Source organism: Ovis canadensis, chromosome 5 (assembly GCF_042477335.2).
Source record: "Ovis canadensis isolate MfBH-ARS-UI-01 breed Bighorn chromosome 5, ARS-UI_OviCan_v2, whole genome shotgun sequence".
Lineage (NCBI taxonomy): Eukaryota > Metazoa > Chordata > Mammalia > Artiodactyla > Bovidae > Ovis > Ovis canadensis.
The window spans coordinates 55,752,202-55,779,994 of NC_091249.1; the positions used below are offsets into that span (position 1 = coordinate 55,752,202).

Below are 27,793 nucleotides of genomic sequence, written 5' to 3' on the forward strand. Positions count from 1 at the left end.
CCCGCCCCTACACACACTCAGAATAACTCGGCCCACCCCCAGGACATGAGCAGGTTCTGCATGGAAATTAGACCTGGATTTTCCATCTGCAGTGTGGCAGACAGTGGGAGGCACGTCCCAGCAACCCCCGCTTTCAACAGCACACCCAGGAGCTGGGGAAGGCACATCCTCAAAACGCAGCTCCCTCCCTCACCCCTGACTTCCTCCCAGGCGTCCCGAGTAATCAGATTACTCGCCCGCAGGGCTTCCCTCGGTCTGGGCGCGGGAGGGGCTGCTGCCAGGACCTGGTTCGGGTTGGGGCAGGGGCTCTCAAAGTCCTGGACTCCGACTGACGCGCTCCTGCCCCCAATAAGTCTCTGCCTCTGCCCATTGGCTCCTCCGGCTGCACTCACACAGGGAGGGGCGGCCCCGTCCGTCCGTCATTCATTCATTCATTCATTCATTCGTCAGTTCACTCATTCAAGCGGCGGAATTACCTGACGAAATACCTGTGCCTGAGTCTCACGTCACCCGGACGATTTCCGGCACCTTTATTGGGCACTTTCCACATCAGCCTGGCTGCGATCGGGTGACTGACCACCCCTCTCCTGTGGTCTTGACACTTTCAGTCAAGGGTAGGGAGGTGCAGCACAGTACTGGCATGGATGAAATGAGCACCTACTGTGTGCTGGAAGGGGCAGCCTGGGGGTGGGGCTCTGGGGTTGGGCCCAAGAGTGGAAGGAGCAGGCGGCCAGGTGTCTGGACAGAGGGCTGCCCTCCCCTACCTGCTGACGTTGGCAGGGATGGGATCACAACACGGTTAGAGCAGTGCGGATTCGGGTCAGGGCTGGAATTAGGGCTAGCTGAGAAATCCGCCTCGGCCAGCGAGGCCAACCCTGAGGACAGAGCCCAAGCTGGGAGGCACTGATGTAACTGAGCCCCTAGAGACTGCACCTCCCCTCTTGCCTGGCAGTCAGGGCTGCTTTGCTGCACCTGAGGGACTAGGGGTTGGCTCCAGTGTTACGAAGATGCAGGAAGATGTGCCTGGGGGTAAGCGGAGAGGCTGGCACAAAGCAGGCGCCCAGACCCAGTGCACCTCCAGCCCTGCCCCTCTCTGCACTTCCCTTGGGGCTTAGACATGAGAGACCCAGGTTCGATCTCTGGGTCAGGAAGATCCCCTGGAGAAGGAAACAGCAACCCACTCCAGTATTCTTGCCTGGAAAAGTCGCAAAGAGTAGGACACGACTAAAGTGACTTAGCACTGCAGCACTGTTGCTCCCAGGACTCAGCACAACCGTCCAGTCAGTAACTGGGTGACCTCCAGTTCAGCCCCAAGTCCACATCCAGGAGCTCAGGTCCCAGTGACGTCACCCCTCATGCAGGCCCCCTCCCTCCCCTGCTGTACACTCAGCCTGCTTCTGCTGATCCCCAGCCTGGAGCTTTAGGAGGCAGGACGGACCAACCAGACGCTCCACTGCTGCTTCAGAACCCAGATGAGTCCACGAGCAACGACTGGCCCAGCAGCCAGAGCAAAAGCTCCACAGGATCACAGCCACACAACACAGGCCCAGAGACCTGTCTCTACCTTCTCCTCAGGAAGTGAGGGAAATTGGGGCAGGTCACACCTCCAAGCACAAGAGCACGCTCCCATGGCAGCCCTCCGTCCCTGCCAGAAAACCCAGGACCCCCACTCCCCACCAAGAAGCACACAGAGCAGACCTGGAAGCACTGGAAAGCCACCACCCCTGATTCCTCCAGGCAGGTGGTCACTGGTGAAGGAAAGTGGCTCAGGGAGCAAGGGAGGCTGAGAACCCCCTTTCAAAGACCCCACTGCCATCCTGGGTCTCACCCCCTGGGGACAGCCCATGGGAACAGACCTAAGTTCACTTTCCAGGAGCTCACACAGGCCTGGATCCAAGCCCAACACCACAGGAGGGACTGGGGGCAGCGTGCACGGGCAGTACCCCCCCAGACATCTCCACACTCCAGCCACCACCGCCCATCCTCCCAACTTTACTGCACAGGGGTTGGGGGGGGAATAAGCCCCACCCGCTGGACCCCCAAGATGGAGGGGAGACACAGGCTCCAGAACCTCCTGGCTGGTAGTACAGGAGCGGGCTCTCCCAGATGCTGAGGCAAAGTGACAGCCTGGCACAACCTCAGGGTAATACCAGGGCATCTGCGGTACCAGGAACCTGGGCTTCCTCACAGCAGCCCAGGATGAGAGCTGCTGAGTCTAACAAGTGTGTGCACAGGACTCAGGTGAATCTGAATCCCAGGTGAACAAGTCACTTTTAATATAAGTATGACCCAAACACTGTATGGGCTATACTTACCCTCAAAGATTTGTTTACCTGATTCAAATCTAAGTGGGAGTCCTGTACGTCATCTCAGAACCACAAACCAGGAAAATATGAGCTGTGGGGACAGCCCAGTCCCATTCCAGAGCCGAAGGTCCTGGGCCAAGGAGGACAAGGCCCTAGCCCAGAACTGTCCGTGTGCAGCCACCTCATCCGTCCCACCCCGACTCTGGGAGCTGCTTGTGGGTCCAGCCTCTAGCGTGGCCTAGCTGATGGCCAGCTCCTTCAATAGAGTGGCTGGAACCAGGGTTGCCTCCTGGCATGTGCTCTGGGAAAGGCTCCCCCAGACTAAGCACCCACCTCCCCTTGTGTGGTTGGAAGGTAGGTCACAAAAGAGCTCTCTTCCGGCTGTGAGGAGAAAACACTGGATGAACTGGAGAACAGTACCAGCAAAGGTACAGTGGCACTTCTGTCTGTGAGAAGCCCACCCTAGAGGCCAGTGCAGGCATCTCCCAGCACCAGGACAGAGCAGGAAACCTGGGTGCAGGCGGTGATTCTGCCTGCAGGTCTGGGATAGACACCAGTGGGCCTGCAGACAGGCAGGCAGGGCCAGCTCAACGTCAAGATGCCTAAAGCAGGGGCTTCCCTGGTGGCTCAGTGGTAAAGAATCTGCCTGCCAATGCAGGGCACACTACTGAAGCCCACGTGCTAGAGAAAGCCCGTGCAGCAATGAAGACACAGCACAGCCAAAAACGGATTAACCAATAAGAAATATACGATGTGTGTGTCAAAGGTGGGCCAGGCAGTGGCCAGCGGCAGCAGGAGGAGGGCCAGGGAGCAAGCAGCACGAGGAGGACAGGACGATGCGCAGTCTGAGGACAACCTGGGCTCTGCCAAGTAAGTGGGGACCCAGAACCAGAGCCCAGAAGGGGCAGCAACAATGCCTGACACGCCAGCCAGGAAGCCCCATCCCCACCCCCCACCTCCCCACCTCCCCACCAGTGTTGAAATGCACAGACCCTCAGGTCCTAGGAGCTCTACAGAGGATAGACACCAGGCACATCACATCCAAACAAAGAGAAGATCACAGTCGGAAACAAAAAGATGTTGTGTTTGGGAAACACAAGTGAGAATGACAAACCTCCTAACAAGCAAGAGAAACCAGGAATAAATGGGACATCAAGGATGCCGTGAGAAGAAAAAGCCAACCTGAAATGCTACCGTTGTTCCGTCACAAAGTCGTTTCCAACTCTTATACCAAGTTAAAAAAAGTAAGTGCTTGAGAAACAAAGGAGGGGTGAGGACTCTCAACCATCAAAAGCCAAGAGAAACCGGTGCAGTCTCCCTGCCCAGCCCATCCATCTGCAGTCTCCCAGCCCATCTGCCGCCCAGCACCCCCACCTCTCACCCACTCCCACAGGCAGGTCCATCCCCACCAGGTGCCAGCTCAGAATTGCCTCCACTTACCTGACGGCCTCCCTTGCACCATCATCGAGACCAAGAGCTTGCTCCCCACGACCCCCAGGCCCCCAGGTCCCTGGAGCCAGACCAGTATGAGGTCCACCAAATGACTGGCACCTCCTGCCACCCACCTGCCTGATCCACCACAAGGAACCCACAGGGCTTCAAACCAAGTTTAATAAATAAAACAGCAAGGGGGTCAAGGCAGTGTCACTTCACAGTGTGGTCCTTGGTGGGGCAAGGGAAGGTCGAGTCCAGCCCTGTGGATGGCTCGAGCCAAAGCCCCCCTGGTGACACGGGGTGGGAGCGCTGCCCTGCCCCCAGAGGACCCCACTCCCATTTGTAAACAGAAACATAAATAAAACAAGGCGGCTGGAGAGGAGAAGGTCCAGAACCCCAGCGGTCCCGCTGGGACCTCAACAAAAACACAACCTCCTCGGTCAGGGAAAATGGCTGGAGCCGGGCCCCCGGTGCAGCTCGGAAAGGGCCTCGGTGCGGAGGGGTGTGAGTCCCATGTCCTCAGACCCACACCCGAGGCAGCCAAGGACCCAGGGGGTGGGGGTGGGGTGCGTAAAGTGCAGCTTTTCCTGAAGTGGAGAACGGGCGGACAGCAGGGCAGGGCCAGCATCGAGGTATATGGCTCTGCGCCCCACGGGGTTTGGCACCGAGTAGCAGCTGCCCCAAGCCTGGGCCGGGGCGGCCCATAGTCCAGCCGGGCGCAAGAGACGAGTGAGCAGAGTGCTGAGGGTGCCCGGCGGAGGCTGCTGGTGGTGCGGCATCCGGCCTGTCTCCCGTCCCTGGCGGGGTCTCTGTTGCTGGACAGGCCGGCCCTCCAGGCCCAGCCGCCTGATGAATCCCAGGGTGGGCGTGGAGCCTGGGTCACGTGGTGTGTGGCATGGGAGGGCCCTGCTCACCCTGGTCCTCGAAGAGTTCTGAGCAGAAGAGACGCCACTCACGGCCCGCAAAAAAAGGAGGGGTCGGGAAGACTGACAGGCAGGCCTCGCAGTGGCCCCAAGTCCAGTCCAGCTACATGCCCGCCTGTGGCCAGGGATCAACAGGTCATCACATTACAGCTGCAGGGGAGAGCGGGAGAGATGGGAGACATCAGTGCAGCCCCCAAGCACCGGGCCCACCCTACCTCCCGGAGACCCACCCCCACTGCCGACAGCCCCTCCCAAGGCAGCAAGGCCTGGCGCCCGGGGAGGGCTGGCGGCTCGCAGGGCCAGGAGCAGCCTGGCACTGGCCCCGTGTGTACCTTTTTGGATTTTGAACCGTACGAATGTATTACCTAGTCAGAAAGATAAATAAGCCAAATTTAAAGTAGAGAATAAAGCTAAAGAAACCAACAGCCGGCTCGGGGGCCACGCCTCCCTCGGGCCCTGGGGCAGCCCCTCCCGCCGGCCTCAGCGTGGCCTGAGGTGGGGGCACAGCAGATGGGGGCTCTGGGGGACCGCACTCACTGTGACAAGGGCTCCGAGTGCAGCCCAGGGGCCGGGCATGCAGGGTGGGAGGCCAGGAAGGGGTTCACATCCCCGATGCCGATGAGTCCAAACTCGGCCACCGACAAGGCCACTTGCGGAGGGCCCACGGTCTCCTCAGGCTCTCCATCTGTGTCCTCGTGGCTGGAGACGAGCGGCAGCTCCTCAGGCAGGGTCAAGTCCACAGCCAGCCTTGGGCTGGCACCGGGCTCTGGAGCGGCCGTGGCGGGCGGGAAGAAGGCCGGCTCAGCCAGGGCTGGGGGCCGCCGAGGCAACGGCAGCGCTGAGGGCTCGTCCAGTGGCGGGAACGAACAAGGCCCTGGCTCCGAGGATGGGGGTGCGTCCAGGGCCTCCCCAGGCTCGCCAAGACTCCGGGACATGCTGCTGCCCATGCTCAGGGGCTCTGAGGGGGGAGAACGCAGCTGTGGCCAGGCCCCCATGGTGCCCATGCCCAGCCCCGTCAGGTCAAGGGCAATGCAGCCATAGTCCACTGGCCCAGAGATCGTGATCACCTCAGGCGGTAACCTGTGTGGGCTCCAGCCTGCTGGGCCCAGCAAAGCCAAGGGCCCTCCTCACAGAACGCTCACACAAACGTGTGAGACACATGAGGACACGAGGGGCCTGACTTGTGGGAAAGACATGACCCTGTTCCTCAGGGTGGGCCAGGACACAGCAGGTTCAGCAAAGGTGAGGGGAATGCAGACGCCTCACTGGGCACGCCAGGTACCCGACCGCACTCTGGCGCCAGGACAACGGAAACCCTGCAGACCCAGAGACCAGGGTCCTTATCCCCCGTGGTCCCTTCACAACTGCACTGACCATCTGAGCCTCGTCCTGCTCCCACACAGCCCTGGGCCTGGATGCCAGAGGGGGCACAACACCCCCCTGGGGTACCCCCCAGAGGGGGCACAACACCTCCCACACAGCCCTGGGCCTGGATGCCAGAGGGGGCACAACACCCCCCTGGGGCACCCCCCAGAGGGGGCACAACACCTCCCACACAGCCCTGGGCCTGGATGCCAGAGGGGGCACAACACCCCCCTGGGGCACCCCCCAGAGGGGGCACAACACCTCCCACACAGCCCTGGGCCTGGATGCCAGAGGGGGCACAACACCCCCCTGGGCTCCCACCCAGGGCCACAGACCACACGGGGCTCCCCCACATGCGGAGCCAGACCCCAAGGGTGCCTCGTGTGTGAGATGCCTTATGAGACCATAAGAGTGAAAGGACAAGGGCCCCAGACCCCTGCTCTTCAGTGTCCAGTGGCCCAGGTTGGAGACCAGGGAGGAGGGGCCCCGAGGACAGGGCCTGACCCCTACTCACCCACGTGCATCTGAGCCAAGCGGTCATGCTCAGGGCCCGGGCCGTGGGCAGCAGCAGGCAGGGGCAGGGGTGGCGATGAGCGGGGGCGGCCAGGGCCGTCAGGGTCACTGCCCTCCAGGTCCTGGTCGGCATCCCTGCGGGGAGAGGGGGTGAGGGCTGTGGCTGCCTCAGGCCCAGTGCCCTCCCAGCACCCGTGGGGGCCTGGCACGCACGTGTTTCCTGACGGGCCGTACTTCCGGCGGCCTAGCCGTGTCTGCTGAGAGAAGTAGTCGTAGCGCTCGGACTTCTTCCACAGATAATAGTATTCCACGCACTCGCCCACTGACCGCGTGCGCACCTGCAGGGAGTGCCAGTCAACTCAGCCCGGCCCTACCTCCCCCACTGCCCGGACAGCAGGGAGGAGCAGATCCCAGAGCAGATGCCGCAGATGGTGGCCCAGCTGCTGATGGGAGAACCCACTGCTGCACCCAGAATGTGGGACCTGACACCCATGCCCAGGAGGGTGGGACAAGGGGTACAGGACACGCCCCACCCCTAGAAGCAAGACTGACTGGCTTCCTGGAGGCCAGCATCATGGCTGACTAGAGACTTGTGTGGGAAGAAGACTATGAACCCTAAGCCAAGTGCTCAGGGGGAGGAGCTGGGGGCGGGGGGCATTTGGGGGAGGTGGGGTGGGAGTGGGCCCACAGTGGGGGCTTTAGCAGCAGCAGCAGCCCCCATGGGAAGACCAGTGGGCCCGGGCATGCTGGGCCTGGTCTCGGGCCCATCCCTGCCCACAACAGCCCCACACGGGCCCCACGCCTACTCCAACCCTGTGGGGGAGACGCTAAATCCCCAGCCGTGAGCATCCCATGGTGGGTGGGAGGACCAGGCCTGCCAGCCCTAGGGGAACAAGGTAACTGTCAGGGCTGACGGGCTGGAGGAGGAGTCACGTGAGAACAAGAGCGAGAGTCAGGACCCCAGACAAGCCACAGGCACCCAGCCAGGCAGATGTCTGGGCTGTGTGTGGGGAAGGCTGGGGCTGTGCCACAGGTCAGGGAGCCACAGGCAGGCAGCACCTGAGCAGGACATGGGGGGACCAGTAGTGGCCCAGGTCTGGATGAGAGGACATGGGCTTGGGGAGGAGAAGGACACAGGTGTGGGGAAGGGCACGTGGACCTGGGACCTGGCAGCCACTCTGGCCACACCCCGTGGGTGCCATGGCAGGAGAACCTTGTCCTTGGGTAGAGTGAAAGTGGAAACCCTTAGTCCCCAGGCAAGGGAGTTGAGAGGAAGTGTAGGTAGGGTTGGAGTTGGGGAATCAGCAGTGAGCAGGGATCCGTCCCCAGACTGGAGCCTTTCCGGGGGAGCAGGCAGGAGGAAGCTAGAGCCGCCAGGAGCTTGGGGGGGTTCGTCCTGACCTCCTGCTGCAGGCGGAGCTCCCTGGCTGGGAGCCATAGGCAGCAGGCAGGACTCACCTTGTTAGCCTGGATCAGGTGGAAGTTCTTGCCATGCACACGGAAGCCATGCTCGAAGTTGCGGCGCTCCTCCTCACTCCAGGCGCACAACCCGTCTGCAGGGGTGTGGGGCAGTCAGCAGCGGAGCAGGGGTTAGGGGGCCCCCAGGCAGACCAGCGCTCACCTCGGATCACCTTCACGTTGAACCGCAGCCTCCGCAGGGCCTCCTCCGCATTGAAATTGCACTTCACCAGCTCATACAGTGCCTGGGGGGGTGGGGGGGGTGGCAGCCACTGAGATCTCTGCCTGCTCACCTCGGGGGGCGGGGGGTGGTCCACACTGCCACAGGGACAGGAAGATGGATGGGGTGGGGGCGTCCACTCTACCATTTCCTGTCACTAGCGGTTTCCAAATGATTTCGTCCCAAGCACAGGACCATGTTGGCTCCCGCCCCTCTGGCCTGGCCGTCCCTCCACCCCACAGGCAGCCCACCTGCTCGCTGTCCTTCACGGCCTCTCCCTCCGGAAGCTGAGACCCAGCCATCTCGTGCCACCTCCGCTTCACTGCCCGGTACAGGAACTCCTCCACCTCCCTCTCGGGAAGGATGTTGGGGTCCCAGAGCAGCTGGTCTTCATTCTCATAGACTGTGCAGAAGGGGCAAGGTCACATGTGGGCACGCAAGTCACCTCCACTGACCACTTCCCAGGAAGCCCAGCAGGGCAGGCCAACTTTGCCCCTCCAGAGGACAAGGGCCTGATTGGTGGCCTGGGCTGGGCCTCCACCTCTGTGCCCCTCAGGGCCGGCTCTGGGCACCAACGCGGGAGCAGGGAGAGACCAGTGGGGACCGAGTGGCCAGAAATCAGGGCCAGCTTCCCAGAGGAGGTAGCAACTAACTAAGGGCTGGAACGGGGACTTCTGACCCTAGCCTTTGAGAAGGCAGCTGCAGAGCAAGCCCAGGGAGGGGAAAGGCGGGACCAAGGGAGGAACACTCAAGTACAGTGAGACCTGGGTGAGAGCCTCACTCAAGCCAGAGCCGCCCAGCCGCCACAGCCCTCAAGTCAGCACCACACACCAGCCAGACTTCCCCTCAGGCTGCAGTCTGCATCCAGTTGGCAGCCCCTAGCTGTGCAAAGCACACAGTGGAGAAGAGGCAGAGGGAGACCCCAGTGCCAGCACCTCTCAGCTACCCAGGGAAGAGCCACTGGGACCGAAAACTAAACAACACACACAAGCCCAATACCCAGCACAGGGGCTGAAGACGGAACCCACTACAGGCTGGACTCTCTCCTGTGGGGGACCAGCAACTCCAGGGTTGATGCCCAGGGACCTGCAGCCACTTCTCTCCACCTCCAAAGTCAACCCGAGTCCCAGGCTGGACCGGGGTGGGTGGTCAGCCAGAGGGGAGAGCAGGCTGCTCCAGAGAAAAAGTGACACCTGCCACCATGCCTGTGTGTTGATCTGTCACAGCAGGGTGAGAGGAACCATGCAACCACACATAAGTCCACGGACAGTGAGACATCAGAGCTGACACATAGGATTTCAAAATAACCATGATCCATGAGGTAAGATGACAGCAGAAAAGAACAAAACAAATAGAAAGCTGCGAAATTTCAGCAGAGAACTGAAATCCATTCAGAAGAATCACACAAGCATCTGAGGGCTGGAAAACACAGTGTGTGAGTTATGAATCACCAGGCAGCTTCAACAGCAGCAGATGACATGATCAGTGACATCACAAAGAAGTTTGTTCAAATATATCAAACTGAAGCTTTAAGAGAACACAGTTTGAGAAGCAAGAGAGATGGACAAGCACCTGAGACATGTGTAACTGAGTCACAGATAACAAGGACAAGGCCCTGGCCAGCTCTGGAGAGAGGATGGCAGGAAGCCCACGGCAACTCTGACCCACAGAGCCAGGAGCTCAGAGCACGCCACAGTCTGAACCCCAAGAAACAGGAGAAGGCAGAAGGGAAGTAAACAACCTCAATGGAAACAGACAAAAAGATAGTGGAGTAAAGCTGGTCAAGTGTTGAAAGGATAAAGCCTAAAAACCTAGACTTCTGCACCCAGGAAAATAGTCTTCAAAAATGAAAGTGAAATTAATACTTTGCAGAATTCAACCACAGCAGAACAGCACAAGGAGCACTGAAGAGAAAGTTCTCCACCTCCCCGCCACGGAGGCTGGAGGGATGGATCACAGCATGTGGGCGCTGTGGGCAGGGATGCTCACAGCTGCGACCTGCTGGTGCGAGCGAGGCTGGGGAAGAGGTGGGACGAGTCACAGTGTCTGAGGCCCCTGAAGTAAACGGGAACGGGGGCACATCTATGCAGAGCAAACCAGGGTAACCACTGGAAAAGTGACACAGACATTAAGACCAGAGTCCAAAGAGGACAAAACAACAGAATAAATTACCTGATGAATCAAAGACAGGACAAAATAAACGAACAAAGAATAGATGGAAGAGGCAGAAAACACACAGCACGACGGCAGACATGACCCCCTACTTGCAGGGGCTGCAGGAAGTAAGGACTGGACTCAACATGCGAACTGACAAAAATCAGATCCCAATACACTCCATTTACAGAACTACACTTTGTGCATAAGAAGGCAGAAAGGAATGTACTGTGCGAATACCAGACAGACAGACACCACAGGAACATTCACAACACCGGCCACAGAGCCCAGCCCCCTGACCCCAAAGGACAGAAAACAGAGCAGGGCCTTGGGCCTCAGAGAACTCCAGCTCAACATGAGCAACAGGAGGGGAACCAGAGAATCCGCAGCGTTCATGCTTCTAAACAACCAGAGTCAGAGAGAAGGTACCACAAGGGAAACCAGAGAACAGGATGAAGCTAAAGAGAAGGAAGGAGGTAAAGATGGAAATAAAAGTCAGCTACACAGAAATCAGATGACAGAGAGACATCAACAAACCAAAAGTTAGCTGTCCCTTGTGAAGGGCAATAAAATATAAACTCCAGTCTGATCAAGAGAGAATACAAAACAAAAAATGCAAATTACCAGTATCAGAACCAAAAAAAGAGACATTACTACAGGTCCTATACACATTAAGAAAAGAATAAGAGGATATTATGAATTTTCTGCTGAAAAGTGAACAATTTAGGTGAAAGTGGTAAACTTCTCAGAAATATAACTTATCAACTTGATACAACTTAAATAAACTGAATTAATCATTCAGACTCTTCCACAGACAAAATAATCTAAACTGAACCCCGAGGCCACAGAGCATCACCACAGAACCCTTCCAACATCTAAAGCAGCAGCAGAAACTGTCTTACACAGATTCCTCCAGGCACTAGAAAAAGGCACTTCCCAACCATTTCCCAAAGACACATGACCCTGAAACCAGAGCCCCACGAGGACAAAATGAACAGAAATGACAAGCCAGTGTCTCCACGGACACTCATGCAAAACCCTGTATAAGGAAGGGACTGATGACACGCACCAGCCTGTCTCGGGGGCAGCAGTGCTCAGTGGTGGCCAGCACAGTGTAGGGAGCACAGACCAAGGCTCCAGGGAGGACAGGTCAGGGTCCCGCAGTTGTCAAGGGTCTCACACGCCTGTGGTCAAAGCACAAGCTCAGCTCATGTACACAGCTCAAGCTGTTCATGTGAGCTTCTGTTTAAAGACATCTCATTTCATACATGTTGCGGGCTCACTAACACCGAGTTCACAGCAAGAGCTCATACCTGGACAAAGCTCACCTCACACGTATTTTCTCTGACAGGCACGCCTCAGCCCTCATGTGCTCAAGATCCCAGAGGGCAGCCAGCACCACACCTGGGGCCGCTTTAAACAGCAAAACACGAAAACCATAGGGTTCAGTGGACGCGCATGAGGCTTCTGATGACAGCTGAGAGCTGAACAGAGAAGGAAGCTTCCCTAGGTCAACCTTCCCAGGAACATGTGCTCCAGACAACTCGATGTTTCTACCCTCTGCACACGTGCGTACCCAAAAATGACCCTGAAAGCACTACAGGTGTTCATTCTGGGCCCACACGTTGACTTTAGCCATGGGATAAATGCACAAACACAGAATCCACAAACAAAAAGGATCGACTGTACACACATGTATCATCATAAAAGACAGTATTTCGTGACTTGGTACAGTTTACTCCAGAATCCAAGGCTGGTTTTATGTCTGAAAATCTACCAATTCACTACATCGACAGAAAAAATAATAATAATAACCACAGATGTAGAGGCAGAAAAAGTATCTGACAAAATCACAGCAAAAAATTGCCTGCTACTAAAATCAGAAAGAAACCTAATAAAAGTAATTCTATGGTTACACCAAGTGGGGAATAACAGAACACCTCCCCGAGTCTGGGAACAAGACACAGATGTCCTCAGTCACCACTTCTTTTTACTTATGTTCTGGAGTCAGTGAAGTGAGGCAAGAAAAAGAAAACGTACAAAGATCACAAAGAAAAAAGGTTATCATACACAAATGATATGACTGGTTACATTTAAAAATGCAAAAGAATCTACAAGGCATTAAAATTAGTAAGCTAATTTAGCCTAGTCGCTGTGTACAAGTTCAAGCTAAAAGAATCCAAACTACATTTCTGCCAGCAAGAATCACAAGACTGCTACCCTTAAAACTCTGAAACTGATGAAATTAAAGAATACCTAAACAGAAAGGTCAGCCACACTCACAAACTCGAAGTGTCAATACCGTTAACATGTTGCTCCTCCCCAAATTAACCTTAAGAGCCAATGCAACCCTAATCAATCCCAGCAGGCACTTCTAGGCCAAAGGACAAGCTAATCTGAAAACTTCTGTGCATGCACAAACAAGTTACAAAATTGGAGGTTTCGGAGCATCTCAGACTTACTTCAGAGCTGCAACAATTAAGACAGAGTGGTCAGACAAAAGTTACAACGTTGGAGGTTTCACAGTATCTCAGACTTACTTCAGAGCTGCAACAATTAAAACAGAGTGGTCAGGATCCCAGGTCAGAAAAAAGAAAACACGAGAAACCCCCAAAGCAGAGGGACCTTGCCAACACTGATCTCTGATAGGGTCACCCCTGTAATTCAGTGGAGGAACGACGGACATGTCCACGTGCAGGACTTGCCGGGGGTAGGGGGGCGCAGTCAACCCTGACCATAACCTCCAACCCACACATTAAAATTAAGTTAGATCACAGACGCCAAAGTAGAGGGGGTCTGCAGACTCCTTAGCACAGAAGCGAATTGTGGCTAAAATAAAGACAAGCTAGACTTCACTGAAATCAGACCCCACTGATGGGGGAACACGCCTGCAGTGCACACAGCCAGCCACAGACACACCCAGGACAGTGCAAAAGCAGGAGAGGGAGGCACTCCATTCAAAGGGGAAAGGCCTGGGCAGGCACCTGCAGGAGACACCAAGTGGGAGGAAAAGCACTTAAAGCCACAGCAGGGCCCTCTCCATACCCACCAAGACAGACCACCAGGCTGAGGAGGACGCAGAACAACTGGAACTCCTGTACAGCTGGCAGGGCCCACGATGCCCACGGACGATAACCCAGGAATGAGCCTGAGTGTCCAACCAAGACGGCCACACCACAAACCACCAGAACACCTGGCTAGAGGAGGAGTCAACATAGGTGTGCACACAGGCGACCTGTTGCCGCAGAGCCCACAGTGCACACACTGTGTGGAGGGGTCCCTGCAGGGAGAGGCCAGCTCCCAGCCTAGGGATCAAGGGCAGACCTATGCGAGAGCACAGGCTCAGCTCGCGGCCTCCTCTGGGGAGATGCCATGCACACCCTGGGACCCAGCTCAGCTGCGGCCTCCTGTCTCCCATCCTTCACCCAAACTGCCTATAAGGAGCAAGCACACCCCACCAGCCCACATCCAAACTCGGGCCCTGGGAGGCATTCCCGTCTTTACAAAGGGTCCCCGACTCCCTCGTCTATCCCATCCCCCAATCCCAGCTCCCAAATCGTCTCAAAAAAGCCTCTGAGCTCAGAGTGCCAGCCCAGGGCATGCAGGAGCCCCAGGGCAAAGAAAAACAGATCCTAGTCAACAGGCACCTGCCTTCACGTCCCAACCTCAGCACCTGCACACAGAAGCAATGTTTTCTACCTCAAAGAATGGAGGCCCAGCTCTACATTCCAGTGGGATCGACAGACAGACATCAAGTCAGATGGCGAGTGCCCTCAGGAACAGGGCAGAGCAGTAAAACACAGGTCTCTGGTGGGTGTGCGGGAAGAGCCCCAGATGAGATGAGGGACTGACCTGTGGGCAACATGAGGAGAGCCCACACACGCAAGAGAACAAGTGCAGCAGCCCTGGGCAGGGGCTCGAGGTAACTTCAGGGCCCATGGCCAGCCAGCAGGGAGGGGCAGCTACCTCCCAGAGCACCCTGCAGGCCGGCTGCCCTAGGTGGGCACCTGAGCTGGGCCAAGACTCTCAGGCTTGCTCAGAGGACCTGGGAACCGGCTCTGGCTGGACACCAAATTCTTTCCTGGAGGACTGGGTGGCATTTCTCCTGCTCCCTGCCCCCCAGCTCCCAGGCCCACTTACTCTTCTCACCATGCCGGTTCGAGTGCAGGTTGCTGAGGTCCGCTTGGAACTGAGGCCCAACCATGATTTCCTGCAAAGGTAAAGGCCCAGGAGGGTCAGGGTGGACAGTGGTGCTGATTGGGGTGCAGGCCGCTGCCCAGAGCCAGCACTGGCTGAATCTGCCTGTCTGCTCTGAGGCCAAGCCTAGGAGTGTACAGGTATGTGAGCAACAGTGTGTCCGGCATAGCCAGTCCTGTGGTGGGGTGGAGGCAGTGGGGGAGCCCCCGGACAGGACCGGGGCCACAGCACTCATGCTCGAGTCCAATCCAGTGTCAGAGCTGCTCACCTTCTTACACTTGTTGGCGGGAAGCGGGTCCTCCTCAGCGTCTGATGAGCTGGAGGAGCCAGGCTCCTTGTCCGCGTCAGCCAGGAAGCAGGCTTCGGAAAAAGAGGAGCAGTGAGGCATGTGCCCTCTGCCAACAGACCCTGGCAGACCCCGGGCCCCCACCCCGCTCTCCGGCCACCTGCCCCACAAGTGTGCCCCTCCTGAGAGGCAGTGGACCCAGGCCCCAGCCAGGGGATGAGGCGAGAGGGCAGAGAAGCAGGGTCCACAAGGGGCTCTGCTGTGGCTGTAAACCCACTGGGGACAGGAAACTCAACACCTCCTGCTGCAGTGCACCACTGGCCAGGTCACAGCCCGAGATCCCCTGGACTTAACAGACATTCAGCCACAAGAACCAACACGCTCCCCCCTCGCATAAACCCAGGTCTCCAACCTCCGCACAGGGATGGTGCCCAGGGGGGCTCCAGGAAGAGCATGCACCCCAGGGACCCCGAGGTCTGAGTCCCCAGAAGCTCAGGGGCAGAAGCAGGGGTCACCTACATCCACTCTGACTAGGGAAAAGGTCAGAAGCCTCGTGAGAGGTCACAGATGGGGTGAGGTCATCGGCCGAGGACTGTGTTTCTTCCTCTTCTTCCCCTGAAAGCAAATCCTTCGCTATTTGGTCCTTTTAACAAGAAAGTAAAGAACATTTTTGTACTTTGTTTTTACGATCTCAAATAACACTAATGATAATAGTGTGGTGGTGCCAGTGTGGATGAGCCTCCCTGCAGGAGCACCTAGGACCTCCGAGGGACTGCTCTCCCCAATCCCCAGGGGCTGCCAGCAAGGGAGGGGATGTGCCTCTGCCTGAGACCTAGGACAGTCAGAACCCCTCCCCTCTGACCCCACCAAGACCTGCTCAGGACCCGGTGTCTCTCCCTCCCAGGGCCCTCCCCTTGGCCACACAGACCCTGGGTGGGCAGCCCGCACTTCCTGACCACACCCCTACGTGTCCAGGGCCCTCCTGCCCAGCCCAGAAGCCTCCCCTCACCTTGTCCAGGGTCATGTCGGGCAGGTGGGCTGCGGTATCACTGCCCTCGCTCTCCCGCTCCGAGATGGGCTCTGAGGTCTCGTAGCCGTACAAGGCTAACAGCTCGTCAAGAGGCATGTCACTGCTCTGTGGGGGCAGGGCTATGTCAGGGGCACTGCACTGGGGGCTCTGCCCCCTGCCCTTGAGCCCATCAGCCCCACGACCAGTCCCAGTGTTTCACTCCAGCCAGACCCCAAGTCCAGCCCTCGTCTACTGACTCCTTTCAGCCCCCCAGAGGGCATCCCAGTCCTGGGCCAAGGGAGCAGCTCCTTCGAGAGACCACCGACCTCTTGTCGCCAGAGTAAACCTTGGCATAAACGCTTTCGAACAGAATATCCCAATTTTGGGAAACTTGGATCAGACAGCATGAAAATAATAAACCCCAATGCCCACTGTAAGGCTGGAAAGGGAATATAAAAGGCAGGCATTTCAGGTTTTGCTTTGGATATTATTATACATTCTTTCTTTTCCTTAATCAGTAAATGAAAATTGTATCTGAAGAAAAAGATGTTTTTGGCTGCACCATGTGCCTTGCAAATCTCACTTCCCCAATCAGGGACTCAACCCTGTGTTCCAGTGAGAACACACAGTCCTGACCACCCGACCACCAGGGAGCTCCCCTGAAGGAAATTAGATAAGGTATTCAGCTAAAGAATAGCTGACCTTTTTTTTCAGTTACTTTTGAGAAGTTTTGAATTCAAGTTGAACTCTTTAAAACTGTTCTCTCCTTTTTGAACAGAAGACATGTTTTGGTTTTAAGACCAAATTAGTACTAAGTGACACACGGCACCAAGCTAAACAAACGTCCAAAATAAAAATAATTTTTTTAAGTGAAAAAAAATTTAAAAAAAAAAACATAGAAACAAAAATAAATAAATGTCCAATGACTACTCTTTGGTCCTAGTACTTGAAAGACATTTAGTGAGGTCAGTGTTGACATTTAACAAACTGAGGTCTATGTGCCCCACCTCCAAGCTGACATGATGAAGCCCCATTATGACTGGAGAAGTCCACACACCTCAACTAGAGAGTAGCCCCCGCTTGCTGCAACTAGAGAAAGCCCATGCACAGCAACAAAGACCCAACATAGCCAAAAATTAATTAATTAAGGCTACAGGACAGGGCCCTGACCCAGGAGGCCAGTGTTCTCACAAGAAGAGATCAGAGAGCTTGCTCTCACCCTGGAGAGGCTGCACAAGAAGCCGCATCTGCAGCTGAGCAGCACCCTGTGGACATGCCAGGCCAGCCCTGGTCTGGGGCTTCCAGGCCCCAAACAGCACAAATATAAACCTGCGGTTTAAAGCATCCCATTCTGTGCGACTGACAGACGTGTGCTCTCTAGATTTTACACAGCGGGCTCTGTGCACACGCACAGGACTTACACATCATGGAACCAGCACCCAGCCAGCATCTCATCCACACAGAAGGTGATGAGATCACACATGAGTCAGGGCCACTCTGGGGTCAGGGCTGCCAGGGTCAGGGCCACCCTGGGGTCAGAACCACTCCGAGGTCAAGACCAGTGGACCCTAAAGCAAGGACAGAGGTCATCGGATATGGCCACGGGGTCCAACCCATGAGGCTGCCACCTGCCGCACTCTGCTGCAGCATCAGAGAGCATCCACAACTATGTCAACAGACTGGTAAATACTCCTGCCTTTTCCATGAACAGATGTGTAAGAGGCAAGACTCACTCTCTAACCTAAGAGACAGACCACAACAGATTGACATCTGCCTAAAGACAGCATTTCACAGAGACTTACAGATGTGTAAAACTATTTTATTCTTTCCCCCTTTTTTTTTTTTTGGCTTGGAAAACAGTTATATTTTATCAAAAATGTGTTACTTCTACTTACAATGGGTTTGCTGCATCACCTACATAAACAAAGCTCCTTGAGATCATCGATAATTGTTAAGAACACAAAAGGGGGACCTGGAGTCAAAAAGCTGGAGAACAGTGGGCTCACTCTCCAGGCTGGCTGGTCTGGAGCCCAGCACCCTACGAAGGCAGGACCAGCTGGTGTAGCCGGGCCTCTGCTGACAGAGCCAGGTGGGCTCGGAGACCGAGCGGACACATGGAGCAGCTGCAAGGCCACTGATGCCCTGCCGGCATTGCTGGGTACCTGGGAGACGAAGTCCTTCTCCAGCTCCTCCTCCGGCTTCTCTGGGCCTTGCGCTGCACCCTCGTGTTCCTCCCGGACGCCGTAGTTCTGCGACAGGATCTCCGCCAGGTGGAACTGATGGTCCGCAGAGCCCATGGACACCACTGTGGCAGACAGCAGCCTGGTGAGCTCTGCCCCTGTCCCAAACCTCGCGCTACGGCTGAGACCATGGGGCAGAGAAGCCCAGGGGCCCTGGGGCTGCGTGGGTGTATGCACATACGTGTATGTCCACACAGCCGCCCAACAAATGCCCCACCCTCTTCTGGTCCCAGCCCAGTAGCTGGGGGACTTGACCAGATCTGGAGCCTTCCCCAAAGACCCAGGATGTGCTCAATGCTATATCTCCATGCTGCTCCTCAGTACAGTGACTTGTAAAGAAACAGGAAAGGACACAGCTAGGTCTCACTCAACCCCACCAGGGAATAGTGAAGGTCTCCATGTGGGTCCCAAGAGTAACATGAGGGGCTGGAGCCTCCAGAAGCCGGACAGGAGGGGCCGGTGGCCAGTTTGGGGAGGCACAGGGACCCTAGACAGTACCCACCCAGCACCCTCCCTCCTGCAGCGCCCGCCCCCAACTTGGGGGCAGACCTGGCCAAGAGGGAGGTCCTGACCACCAGCTGGCTTGCCCTTACCCCCACCGAGGCCCTGGCAACCCAGGGAGGGGTGGGGGGTAAGGTACCTGCTGTGGTCTGCAAGTTGGGCTCCCCAGGGCACAGACTGTGAGGCAGGCAGGAGGCCGCACCAGGGCTCTGCCTCTCCAGTGAGGAGGCCTGTGGAGGAGAGGAGCAGGGTTAGGGCCCGTGGGCGGCCAGATGGCCTGGCCATGATCAGAGCTGACCCCCAGGGTATATCAGGGCCACAGGAGCGACCTCCACTGGCTGGGGGTGGGGGCACAGTGGGCCAGACTTTCAGTCACAGTTGGAGTCCAAGTGCCCAGGCAGAGATGCTCAGAGGGCATAGGGCTGCCACCGCAGAGTTTGGACCCTCCTCCAGGTGGGAATAGCACCTGTGGGCAGCATGAGGGGACTGGATCAGCCAGCCACCAGCAGTTGATCATGGCCAGGACACAGTGTCAGGTGAGCCAGGCCCACATACAGCCCAGCCAACACCTGCAGCCAGGTGCTGACACCACAGCCACGAAAAGGGCCCAGCCTTCGAAATGTCATGTTCACCATGGAGAAATCTGGAAATTCCTCCAAACATAAACAGTTACCAAATGACCCAGCAATCAACTCTACTCCTAGGTACACACCCCAAAGAGCCAAAAACATATGTTCATACTAGAAGGTATACACATGTGCTCACAGAAGTGTGACTCACAACAGCCCAAAGGTGTAAAAACCCTAATGCCCATCAACGGTGAATGAATAAAGAAGACATGGTCCATCCTACGATGAAAAGGAGAGAAACCCTGACACTTGCTACCACGTGGACAGATCCTGAGCACAAGATGCTCAGGGAAGAAGGAGACACAGAAGGACACACAGGATGTGATTCCACTAATGACAAACGTCCAGAACAGTCCGATCCACAGATGCAGAGTGGGTTCCTGGTGGTCAGGGGCTGGGGAAGGAGTAACTATTGATGGAGGTGGGCTTCTATTGGAGTGATGGAATGCTCCAGGTAAGGGTGAAGGTTTCAAAACTTTGTGAACATACTAAAAACCACCGAATTCAATACTTTAGTTGGGGATATTATGAAGGACATAAATTATACCTCAAATTTTTAGAACTACGTAAAAAAAGTACAACAGCTACCATTATCATGATGTTCAAAAGCTTACTGAGAACAAGAAAACTAAACCAATAACTTTTATAAACAGAACCACAGTATTCCCCCAACAAAACACGAGCAAATTGAATTCAGCAACATGCAAAGACCACCACACAGTGACAAGGAGTGGCTCAGCACACGACGCAGCACACAGGTGACACCCAACACGACAACCGGCCACAGCACAGACCAGACACACCCCGACGGCATCATCTCAGCAGACACACAGACACAGCACCTGACCGAGGCCGACACCCTGTCATGAGGCAACGCTGAATGCACGAGGTCTGTGGGGGAGCTTCCACCCAGCCCCAGCAACTGCTACCTCCCCAAGACTAGGGCACTGCCTACAAAATGCCGTCCTGGAGGCTCCAGAAGGCAGGAAAGCGAAATGGAAGGAGTCCAAGCTGCAAAACCACGTCATGACCTGGGACACAGAAGATACGCAAAGAATCCACTGAAGAAACTGGAACCAGTAAATGAGTCCAGCAGGCTGCAGGACATAAGACAAGCCACAGAAACTTTACTCCTATGCAGTAGCAACAAACAATCTAAAAAGAAAACAAGGAAGACAGTTCCATTTACAACAGCACCAGAAAGAATAAAATACTTAGAGCTAAAAGGAGCACGAGAAGTTCAAAACTAACACTCTGAAAAGTGCAAAGAATGTTGAAAGAAACCAAATATCTACATAAAATGGAAAAACACTATATTCCTCGCTCAAGACTTACAACTGCCAAGATGTCAACGTTCCTCAACTCATCTAGAGGTTCAATGATAGGCCTATGAGAACCCCAACTGGCTCCACACAGAAACTGTCCCCAAAATCACAAGAAAACTCAGGGACCCTGAACAGCCAGAACAATCCTGAGGGGAAAGAACGTTTCCTGACCTCAAAAGTACTGCAAAGCTACAGTAATGGATACAGTGTGGCGTTGACATAAGGCAGGATATTCAGACCAAATTAACTGAGGATTCAGAAGTAAACCACATATTATAGGAAAGCAAATTTTTTAAAGGGTGACAGAAAAATTCAATATGTAATAAACAGTTTTTCAACAAATTGTGCTGGGGTGCCTGGCTATCCACACACAGAATAATAAAGTTAAACTCCTCTCCCACACCACACAAAAACTCACTCAAAATGGATCAAAGACCTTGAATATAAGAGCTAACACTATCAAACTCTTAGAAAAAACCAAGGCAATGAGTCTTTCTCACCAGGCAACAGTTTCTTAGGTAAGACACAAAAAACGTAAACAAAAGAAAAAAACAGATAAACTGTATTTTATCAAAATTAAAACTCTGTGTGCTTCAAACAGCAGCATCGTGAAAGTGCAAAGGTGACCCACAGACCAGTAAAAGATATGTGCAAATCATGCAGCTCTAAAACCAGACTTGCATCTAGAATACGTACAGAATTCTTACAGATCATCAAGAAAAAGGAAACCAGATTTTTAAACCAGCAAAGTCTCCAAAGAGCTGCACCCACAGCTCGGTACACGGAAACAAGGCTCGATGTCAGGAGGGCAGTGAGCACACTGAGATCAGGATACATGACACCAAGAATGGGGACTCAGCCCCTTGGGAGGGGACCTGCAGTGGACAGCACAAGGAGCACACCAAGGGTTGGGGGGACCCCCACACACCGCCCTGGCGCAGAGTGTCAAGCGTGGAAGCCAGTGGCAAAGCGCCAGGGTGGAGCACACACAGCCTACCGACCAGCCCTTCACCCCTCTACCCAGGAGGCACCGCCTCCGAAAGTCAAGGCCTTCCCTCTGCACTGGCCATCCTGCTGTCCACACCCTCCAGGGGACTCCTCACAGGGTTCTCCCACGTGACACACGCCACCTGCCTAACAAGCTGCTTGTTTCTGTCTTATGAACCTGCCCTTGTCAGCCTGAACCATGCGGCCCCAGCCGGGACCCGGGGGGGCAGAGGGAAAAGTCAAGCCTCTCCTCCCTGACAACATCCAAGAAAAGCGGAAATCTTCATCCACATTGAGACCTGTTCACAAGTGTTCTCAGCAGTCTGACTCACAATAGCCAAAGGAGGAAAGAACCCAAAGAGACATCAGGTGGAACATCACTCAGCCCCAAAAAGGAGAGAAGCCCTGACACTCACTACTATGTGGACGGACCCTGAGAACACGATGCTCAGGGAGAGAAGCAGACACAGAAGGACACACAGGGTGTGACTCCACTGACGGGAAACGTCCAGAACAGGCTGATCCACAGACACAGGGAGTGGGTTCCTGGTTGTCTGGGGCTGGGGGGGAGAAGAAAGACTAAGGAGTACACAGTTTCTTCTGGGCTGGTGAAAATGTTCTAAAATTGACTAGTGATGCCTGTACAACTCTGACTATACAAAGAACCACTGAATTGGACACATTAAAATGAGTGAACTGTAAAGTAAACGAACTACATATACCTCAGTAAAGTTGTTTACAAAAAAAAAAAGATTAGAATAGTTAATAAACTAAACTTCAAATTTTAGAAAAAAGTTAAGTAAGAATTTCCATACTGATTTCCTGAGTCAAGAGGTTGCGTAATCATTTTCTTCATTAGAGAAATATGGGACTTAAAACTCTGAAAGGTCAAGTCACTCAGTAAAGCTCACACAGCATGTAAATGGTACAACTACAAGTGCTGCCTTGGAACTCCAGCTCTGGAACTCAGAAACGCTTAACAGAACTGCCACTCTTCTTGGGAGCGTGAACAAAAGTACACAAATGGTCAGTAAAGCCAGAGAGAGCCAGGAGGCAGAGCAAGCCGGGGCCCTGGAAACACCAAGGTGAGAAGTCTGAAACGTGCCAGGAGACCGGCCAGTTCTTTGGGAGGAAGTGTAGGGGAGCCCCAAGAGCTTGGCCGAGAGCACCCCAAGTTCTTAGAGGAAGTGTACAGGGGGAATACCCCAAGCGCTCTTTCAGGAGCATACCAAGTTCTATGAGGAAGTATACAGGGCACCCCAAGTGTTCAGTGGGAGTACCCCAAGTTCTAAGAGAAGGAGGTGCCCAGGGGCACCCCAAGTGCTCTGCCAGGAGCACCCCAAGTTCTAAGAGGGAGTCCCCACACACAGGCCACTTTAAGAAGGTTAGCCCCTTAACCTGGGACAGGCGGTAACTACACAGGGAGCGAGGGAGCAGCCTGGACACAGCACCGGAGTGGCACCCTCGCCCCTCTCCAGGAAGGGGCCAGCAGCCTGCAGGCCACAGGCCACCTGCAGGTGCCAGCCCAGAGATGTTCCTTCTGGGCAAGGCCCGAGCATGAGGACAGCAGCAGACAGTCGGAGAAGGGCTCAGCCCAGCACCCCCTCCACCTTGGGGTCTGCCCAAGGGTGCTGGCAGGGGAGCCAGGACAGCAGCAGGGGGAACAAGAGACAGAGGACAGGGGGAAGGCTGGGTCTGCTCAGCCTCCCCCCAAGCCTAGATCCCCAGGCTCACCTCAGGCAGCTCTGAGAGCAGCACGGTTGCCCCAACACCGACTTTCAAGCCAGGCCCATGCACAGCAGTGGGCTCCCCGCGTCCTGTCCATCTTACCCTCTCCCCACCCCATTCAGACCACTCTGGAGCCCATGGCCCCCGTTTTGCAAAGGTGGGAGAAGGAAACAGATGAGGAGCTGGCTAAGGGCATTCCAAGTTAAAAATTTTTATAAAGAAAAAAAGGGAGGAGAATCAGGGTTAGAAAAAAGGAAAGACAGCACTGTGGGGACGAAGAACAAGCCCAGGGTGGGGAGCTGCCTTGCCCTGCCTTGGCCTGGGGCCCAGATGGGAGGGAGGGGGCTCAGTCAAGAGGGAGGAGGGGCCCTGCCCTGCCTTCGGTGGAGGCTCAGACAGGGTAGGGGCTCAGACAGGACAGAGGCACAGCTGGAAGGGTCAGAGTAGTGTCTGGGTCCAGCTCACCCACAGAGACATTGGGGTCCATCCTCCACTTGGCGAACAAGGCACCCCACCCACAGGCTCTTCCTCCAAGCATGGGACACCCACATGCCTTCCTTCCAGAGGGGGGTCCTACACCCCCTCCCTGTGCAATGGCCAGGCCTGGGACTCTGGTGGGAGGGATCCACATGACCCCCAAGTCTAGGCTGTGAAAGGCAGTGTGACTTCCACCAGCCGCCATGCTGCGAGGAAGCACAAGCCACGAGGCCAGGCCACGCCAGTGTTGCAGCCACATGTGGGCGGCTCAGCCCAGCCACCAACCAGCCACAACCACGGGCGGGACCAGCCAGACCTCCAGGCTGGGACAGGTGGTTAAGTAGCACTGGCTGCTTTGAGAAGCTGACTGCAGAGGTGGCTCATCACACAGCAGCAGTTAACCAAAACCCCTGGCCCCTGGCAGATACGTGGTCCCACTGGGCCGCCCAGCACCTCTCTGCTGACTGACAGCCCATGCCGCACCTGCTCTGGGCTGGGGCGCAGCAATCAGCAAACAGGTTCTGCCCGCCAGTCTCGGCAAGTCACCCACCCAGCTGGGGACACTGGCCAACAGCAGATGTGCGGGGTACTGAGGGGAGAAAACAGGGTGGAGGCCCCGCGCCAGGGGTGAAGGAGGCTGCGTGGCTGTCGCCACGGCAGCCAGTAGGGCAGCAGACTCCACCGCACAGTGAGGCCCCTGCAGGTGCAGATGCCACAGGGAGATAGGAACCAGGGTGGAAAAGGTGCGGGGGGTCCAGAGAACAAGGCCACTGGGCTGAAGATCACAGGGAAAAGACGCACTCTACCCTAAGGACAACAAAAAGCTGTCTCTTAAGCACAAGATACGGACAGTGGACTCAGCTTTTTAAAGATTAAGTTGGGATCCACAAGCAAAACAGTAAGAAGCACCCCACCTTTTCTCAGGGTGCTGATGGCTACCTTGGTGATGAGAAAAATCAGCACTCACTGCTTGGTCAGGAATCACTATTTGTATTGGCTCAAGACAAGAACTGCACAAGGCTCAGCCTCTCTGTGCAAGCATGGAGCCAAGATCTTATGGGATCCCAGCTCAGAGACCGGCCCAAGGCAGCCCAGCGTGAAAGGCTCCAGAGACAGGGGCAGCCTCCCAGGCAAAGGCCAGCCGTGCTCACCACCACTGACATTTGCATACCTGCGGTCCCTCACTGCCAGGCCCTCAGGGCCTCCCACTGAGTTGGCTTTCTTTTTAAGAAACCAGCTCCAATTCACCCCAAACTGGACACCTGGCAGCCCTGACAGGGCAGAGTCAACAGCCAAACCAGGCACCACTCAGGGCAGGTTGGTTGGGGAGTTTGTCCCACCCACCTGTCACACAGGGCTACCTGCCTGGCCAAGACTGCTGGCCCCTGAGGCAGACACATACATGGACAGCCACGCCCCTGCTGGAAGTCAGGAGACCTGGCTTCTACCTCCATCGCACAAGTACAGCCACTGCCCAGGAGGCTTGTCTCCCCAAATGCCCTCTAAGGAAAGAGAACTACTCTGGAAGGGCCCTTTGGGTCCAGCCACCAGCATATAAGACAGGAATGGGCTGGGGAGGTCTGGCCTTGCACTGGTATGCCCACACCCTCTTTGGCACAAACGCAGGGCCTCCTGCTGCCCCTGCGAAAGTCACTAGTGGGAGAGAATGGCCAGTTCCACCTCCACAACACCCACCCACTCAGCGCCAAGACATACAGCCCAACGTGGCTCCCCGATCAGGCCAAGCATCCCAGGACCCGGGCGGGTGTCTGCTCCTCTCTGGGCCTGGGCAGCCTCACCCACTGCGTGAAAATCACTTGCTGAGTCCAGGGACCTGCCTAGAGTCCCCACACTGACCGTCTGCGCTAAGTCACGTCTGCTGAGTCCCTAGCAGATGCGTTATTCATTTCATTCTCCCTAGAGCCCTAAAAGGTGAAAGCAGGTTCGCACTGCTTTATCCAACATTCCAAAAAGCCCTCAAAGTGAAAGTTTTTCATCTCTGGTTCGACCCGCCACGAAGCTACCGGGTGTCTGGATCTCGACAATCCCAGCTGAGTTTGCTCAAGCATCACAGCCCGGAATCCCACAGATCTTCAAATCCAAAACACTCAACTCCAACATCGGTCCGGCCCCAAGGATTCGGGGTCTTGGGCCCGCTTTGCGGACAGAGAGAGAAGGCTCCGCGAAGCAACTTCAAGCCGCGGGAAAAAGCAGCCCTCCGGGCCGGGCTGACCCCAGGTGGGAGCTCGAGTCCTGCCCGGGGTCCCGGGATCCGGCAGGAGCGCGACTCCGCGGGACCAGCGCCGGGGGGTGGGGAGTGGGTAGGGTCAGAGGGAGCAAGATTCCGCGAGGTCAGCGCCGGGGGGTGGGGGCTGGGTAGGGTCAGGGGGCCGGAACGGGCACTACTCTGCACGGCGAGAGCCGCGGAATCGGGGGTGGATAGGGTCAGGGGGCTGTGGGCCGGATGGGGCACGACTCTGCAGGGAGAGCGCCACGGGGAGGGGCTTCAGCGCCGCTGGTGGGGTCAGCGGGCGGGGGTCCGGTGAGGCAGGGTCCGGTGGGAAAGCGCGGTCCGCGAAGTTGGCAGACGCGGGGCGGGCGCCGGGGGCGGGGGGCGGGAGGCGGGAAACTGCGGGCGCGCGCCCCCTCCCCGCCCCCGCCACCCCCGCTCCACCCCGCGCCCCCGACCCCCGCGCCGCACATGCGCACTGCCGCCCGCGATGTGGCACCCGGGAGGGGGGGACCGGGGCCAGGGGCGACTGCCGGTGGAGCCCCGCGCCCCTCGGGCTCCGACGGGAGCCGTACTGCGGCCCGGCTCCGAGCCCCGGCCCGGGGCCTCGGCGCCCGGGGCCCCTACGCGGCCCGGCCAGGAGGCGGGGGCGCGGGCCGGGGCGGGGGCCGGCTCCCCCGGCCCGCTCACTCACCTCCGCCATGGCAGTGTGTGCGCGGGAGGCGGCGGCCGCGCCGGGATCCCCGGATGCGGGGCCACGCGCTCATTGGCTGAAGAGCCGGGGCGGGCGGGGGGCGCCGGGGCGGGGTCGGGGGCGGGGCCGGGGCGGGGCGCGAGCAGGCGCGTAGTAGGTGCGCGATATGGGATGCGCGGGTTTCCACGGACCTTGGCCTCGGCTTGGAATGTGGTGGCACCCTGGATGGAAGTGCCGATTCCTGATAACCAGAGCTTAAGCGCGGGTCCCCAGTCCTCCTTCCAAGCCATGGTGCCCCCCCAAGTGTTACAGCTGAGGACCCCGAGCCCCGGAGAGACGACCCCCCTCCTTAAAAGGACTTAAGTCTGGGCAGTGTGGTTCTAGAACTTTCCGCACGTTTGCACCAGTGACGACGGATCTCACTGGGGGCTTGGAACCCGAGTGCCCACTGTCAGCAGGGGAGGTGGAGCCCAGCCCTTCCGCTGGCTCTGGACCTGTTGTCGTCATGAGTTGTATCTAATCGAGGAAACATGGGCCCGAGCTGGCGGCGAAGTGCGTGAACAAGAGGGTCCAGACAAGGATTCCCCATACCTTGTGTCTCAGAGATGTGCTGAGGGAGGGCATCAGGGTGGATGGTGTAGACAGAGAAGGCAAAGCAGAGACTAGGATGGTGACTAGAGCAGAGGTGGACGGCTGGGGAATATGGGCAAAGCAGAGAGGAGGCACACAGGTTTCAGGCTCACACAAACCAGGAAGAATGGATGTGGGGGAGACCTAGGATTCAGCCCCGGTCCTTTTCAAGCTGACTTTGATAGCAGTGTCAACTGCTGCTGGATGCTTGATGTAAAAGCGCTAGCCCAGCCCGGGGAGCCTACCAGCCAGAAGAGAACAGGTCTTAGAAGACCTGCCCTGCTGTCTTCTCTGCATCAGTCACAAGTTGCATGAGTCATGAGCTCCCCACTCACATTGGTGTACATCATCCAGATTGAGGGTTCAGGCCCTTGGAGGGAGGGTCCTCACTGATAAGGGGTAAGCTTGGTCAATCAGTCACTCAGTGTCCCCTGCAGCCCTCAACTGGGTACGGAGCAACTAGAGGTCCAATGAAGTAGGAAGGTAA

At 56.4% G+C, this 27,793-nt stretch overlaps 1 protein-coding gene across 3 annotated transcripts; it reads right to left on the minus strand.

The window, feature by feature from the left end:
• Window positions 1-3,897: 3,897 nt before the first annotated feature.
• On the minus strand, window positions 3,898-26,755 carry MIER2 (MIER family member 2). 3 transcript variants are annotated; one of them, XM_069589671.1, is made up of 15 exons: window positions 26,677-26,755; window positions 18,746-18,836; window positions 18,028-18,170; window positions 15,866-15,991; window positions 15,376-15,499; window positions 14,839-14,930; window positions 14,514-14,583; window positions 8,471-8,622; window positions 8,163-8,244; window positions 8,000-8,094; window positions 6,755-6,879; window positions 6,543-6,676; window positions 5,201-5,621; window positions 4,996-5,028; window positions 3,898-4,813 (listed from the first exon to the last, which is right to left on the minus strand). In XM_069589671.1, the coding sequence occupies exons 1-14, from the start codon at window positions 26,683-26,685 to the stop codon at window positions 5,025-5,027; spliced, it is 1,668 nt and encodes a 555-aa protein (XP_069445772.1). In that variant the 5' UTR covers window positions 26,686-26,755; the 3' UTR covers window positions 3,898-4,813; window positions 4,996-5,024. The 3 variants fall into 3 exon arrangements, with proteins under 3 accessions (XP_069445772.1, XP_069445771.1, XP_069445773.1); XM_069589670.1 differs by lacking the exon at window positions 4,996-5,028; XM_069589672.1 differs by lacking the exons at window positions 4,996-5,028; window positions 26,677-26,755 and adding an exon at window positions 25,866-26,424.
• Between the last annotated feature and the right edge of the window lie 1,038 nt (window positions 26,756-27,793).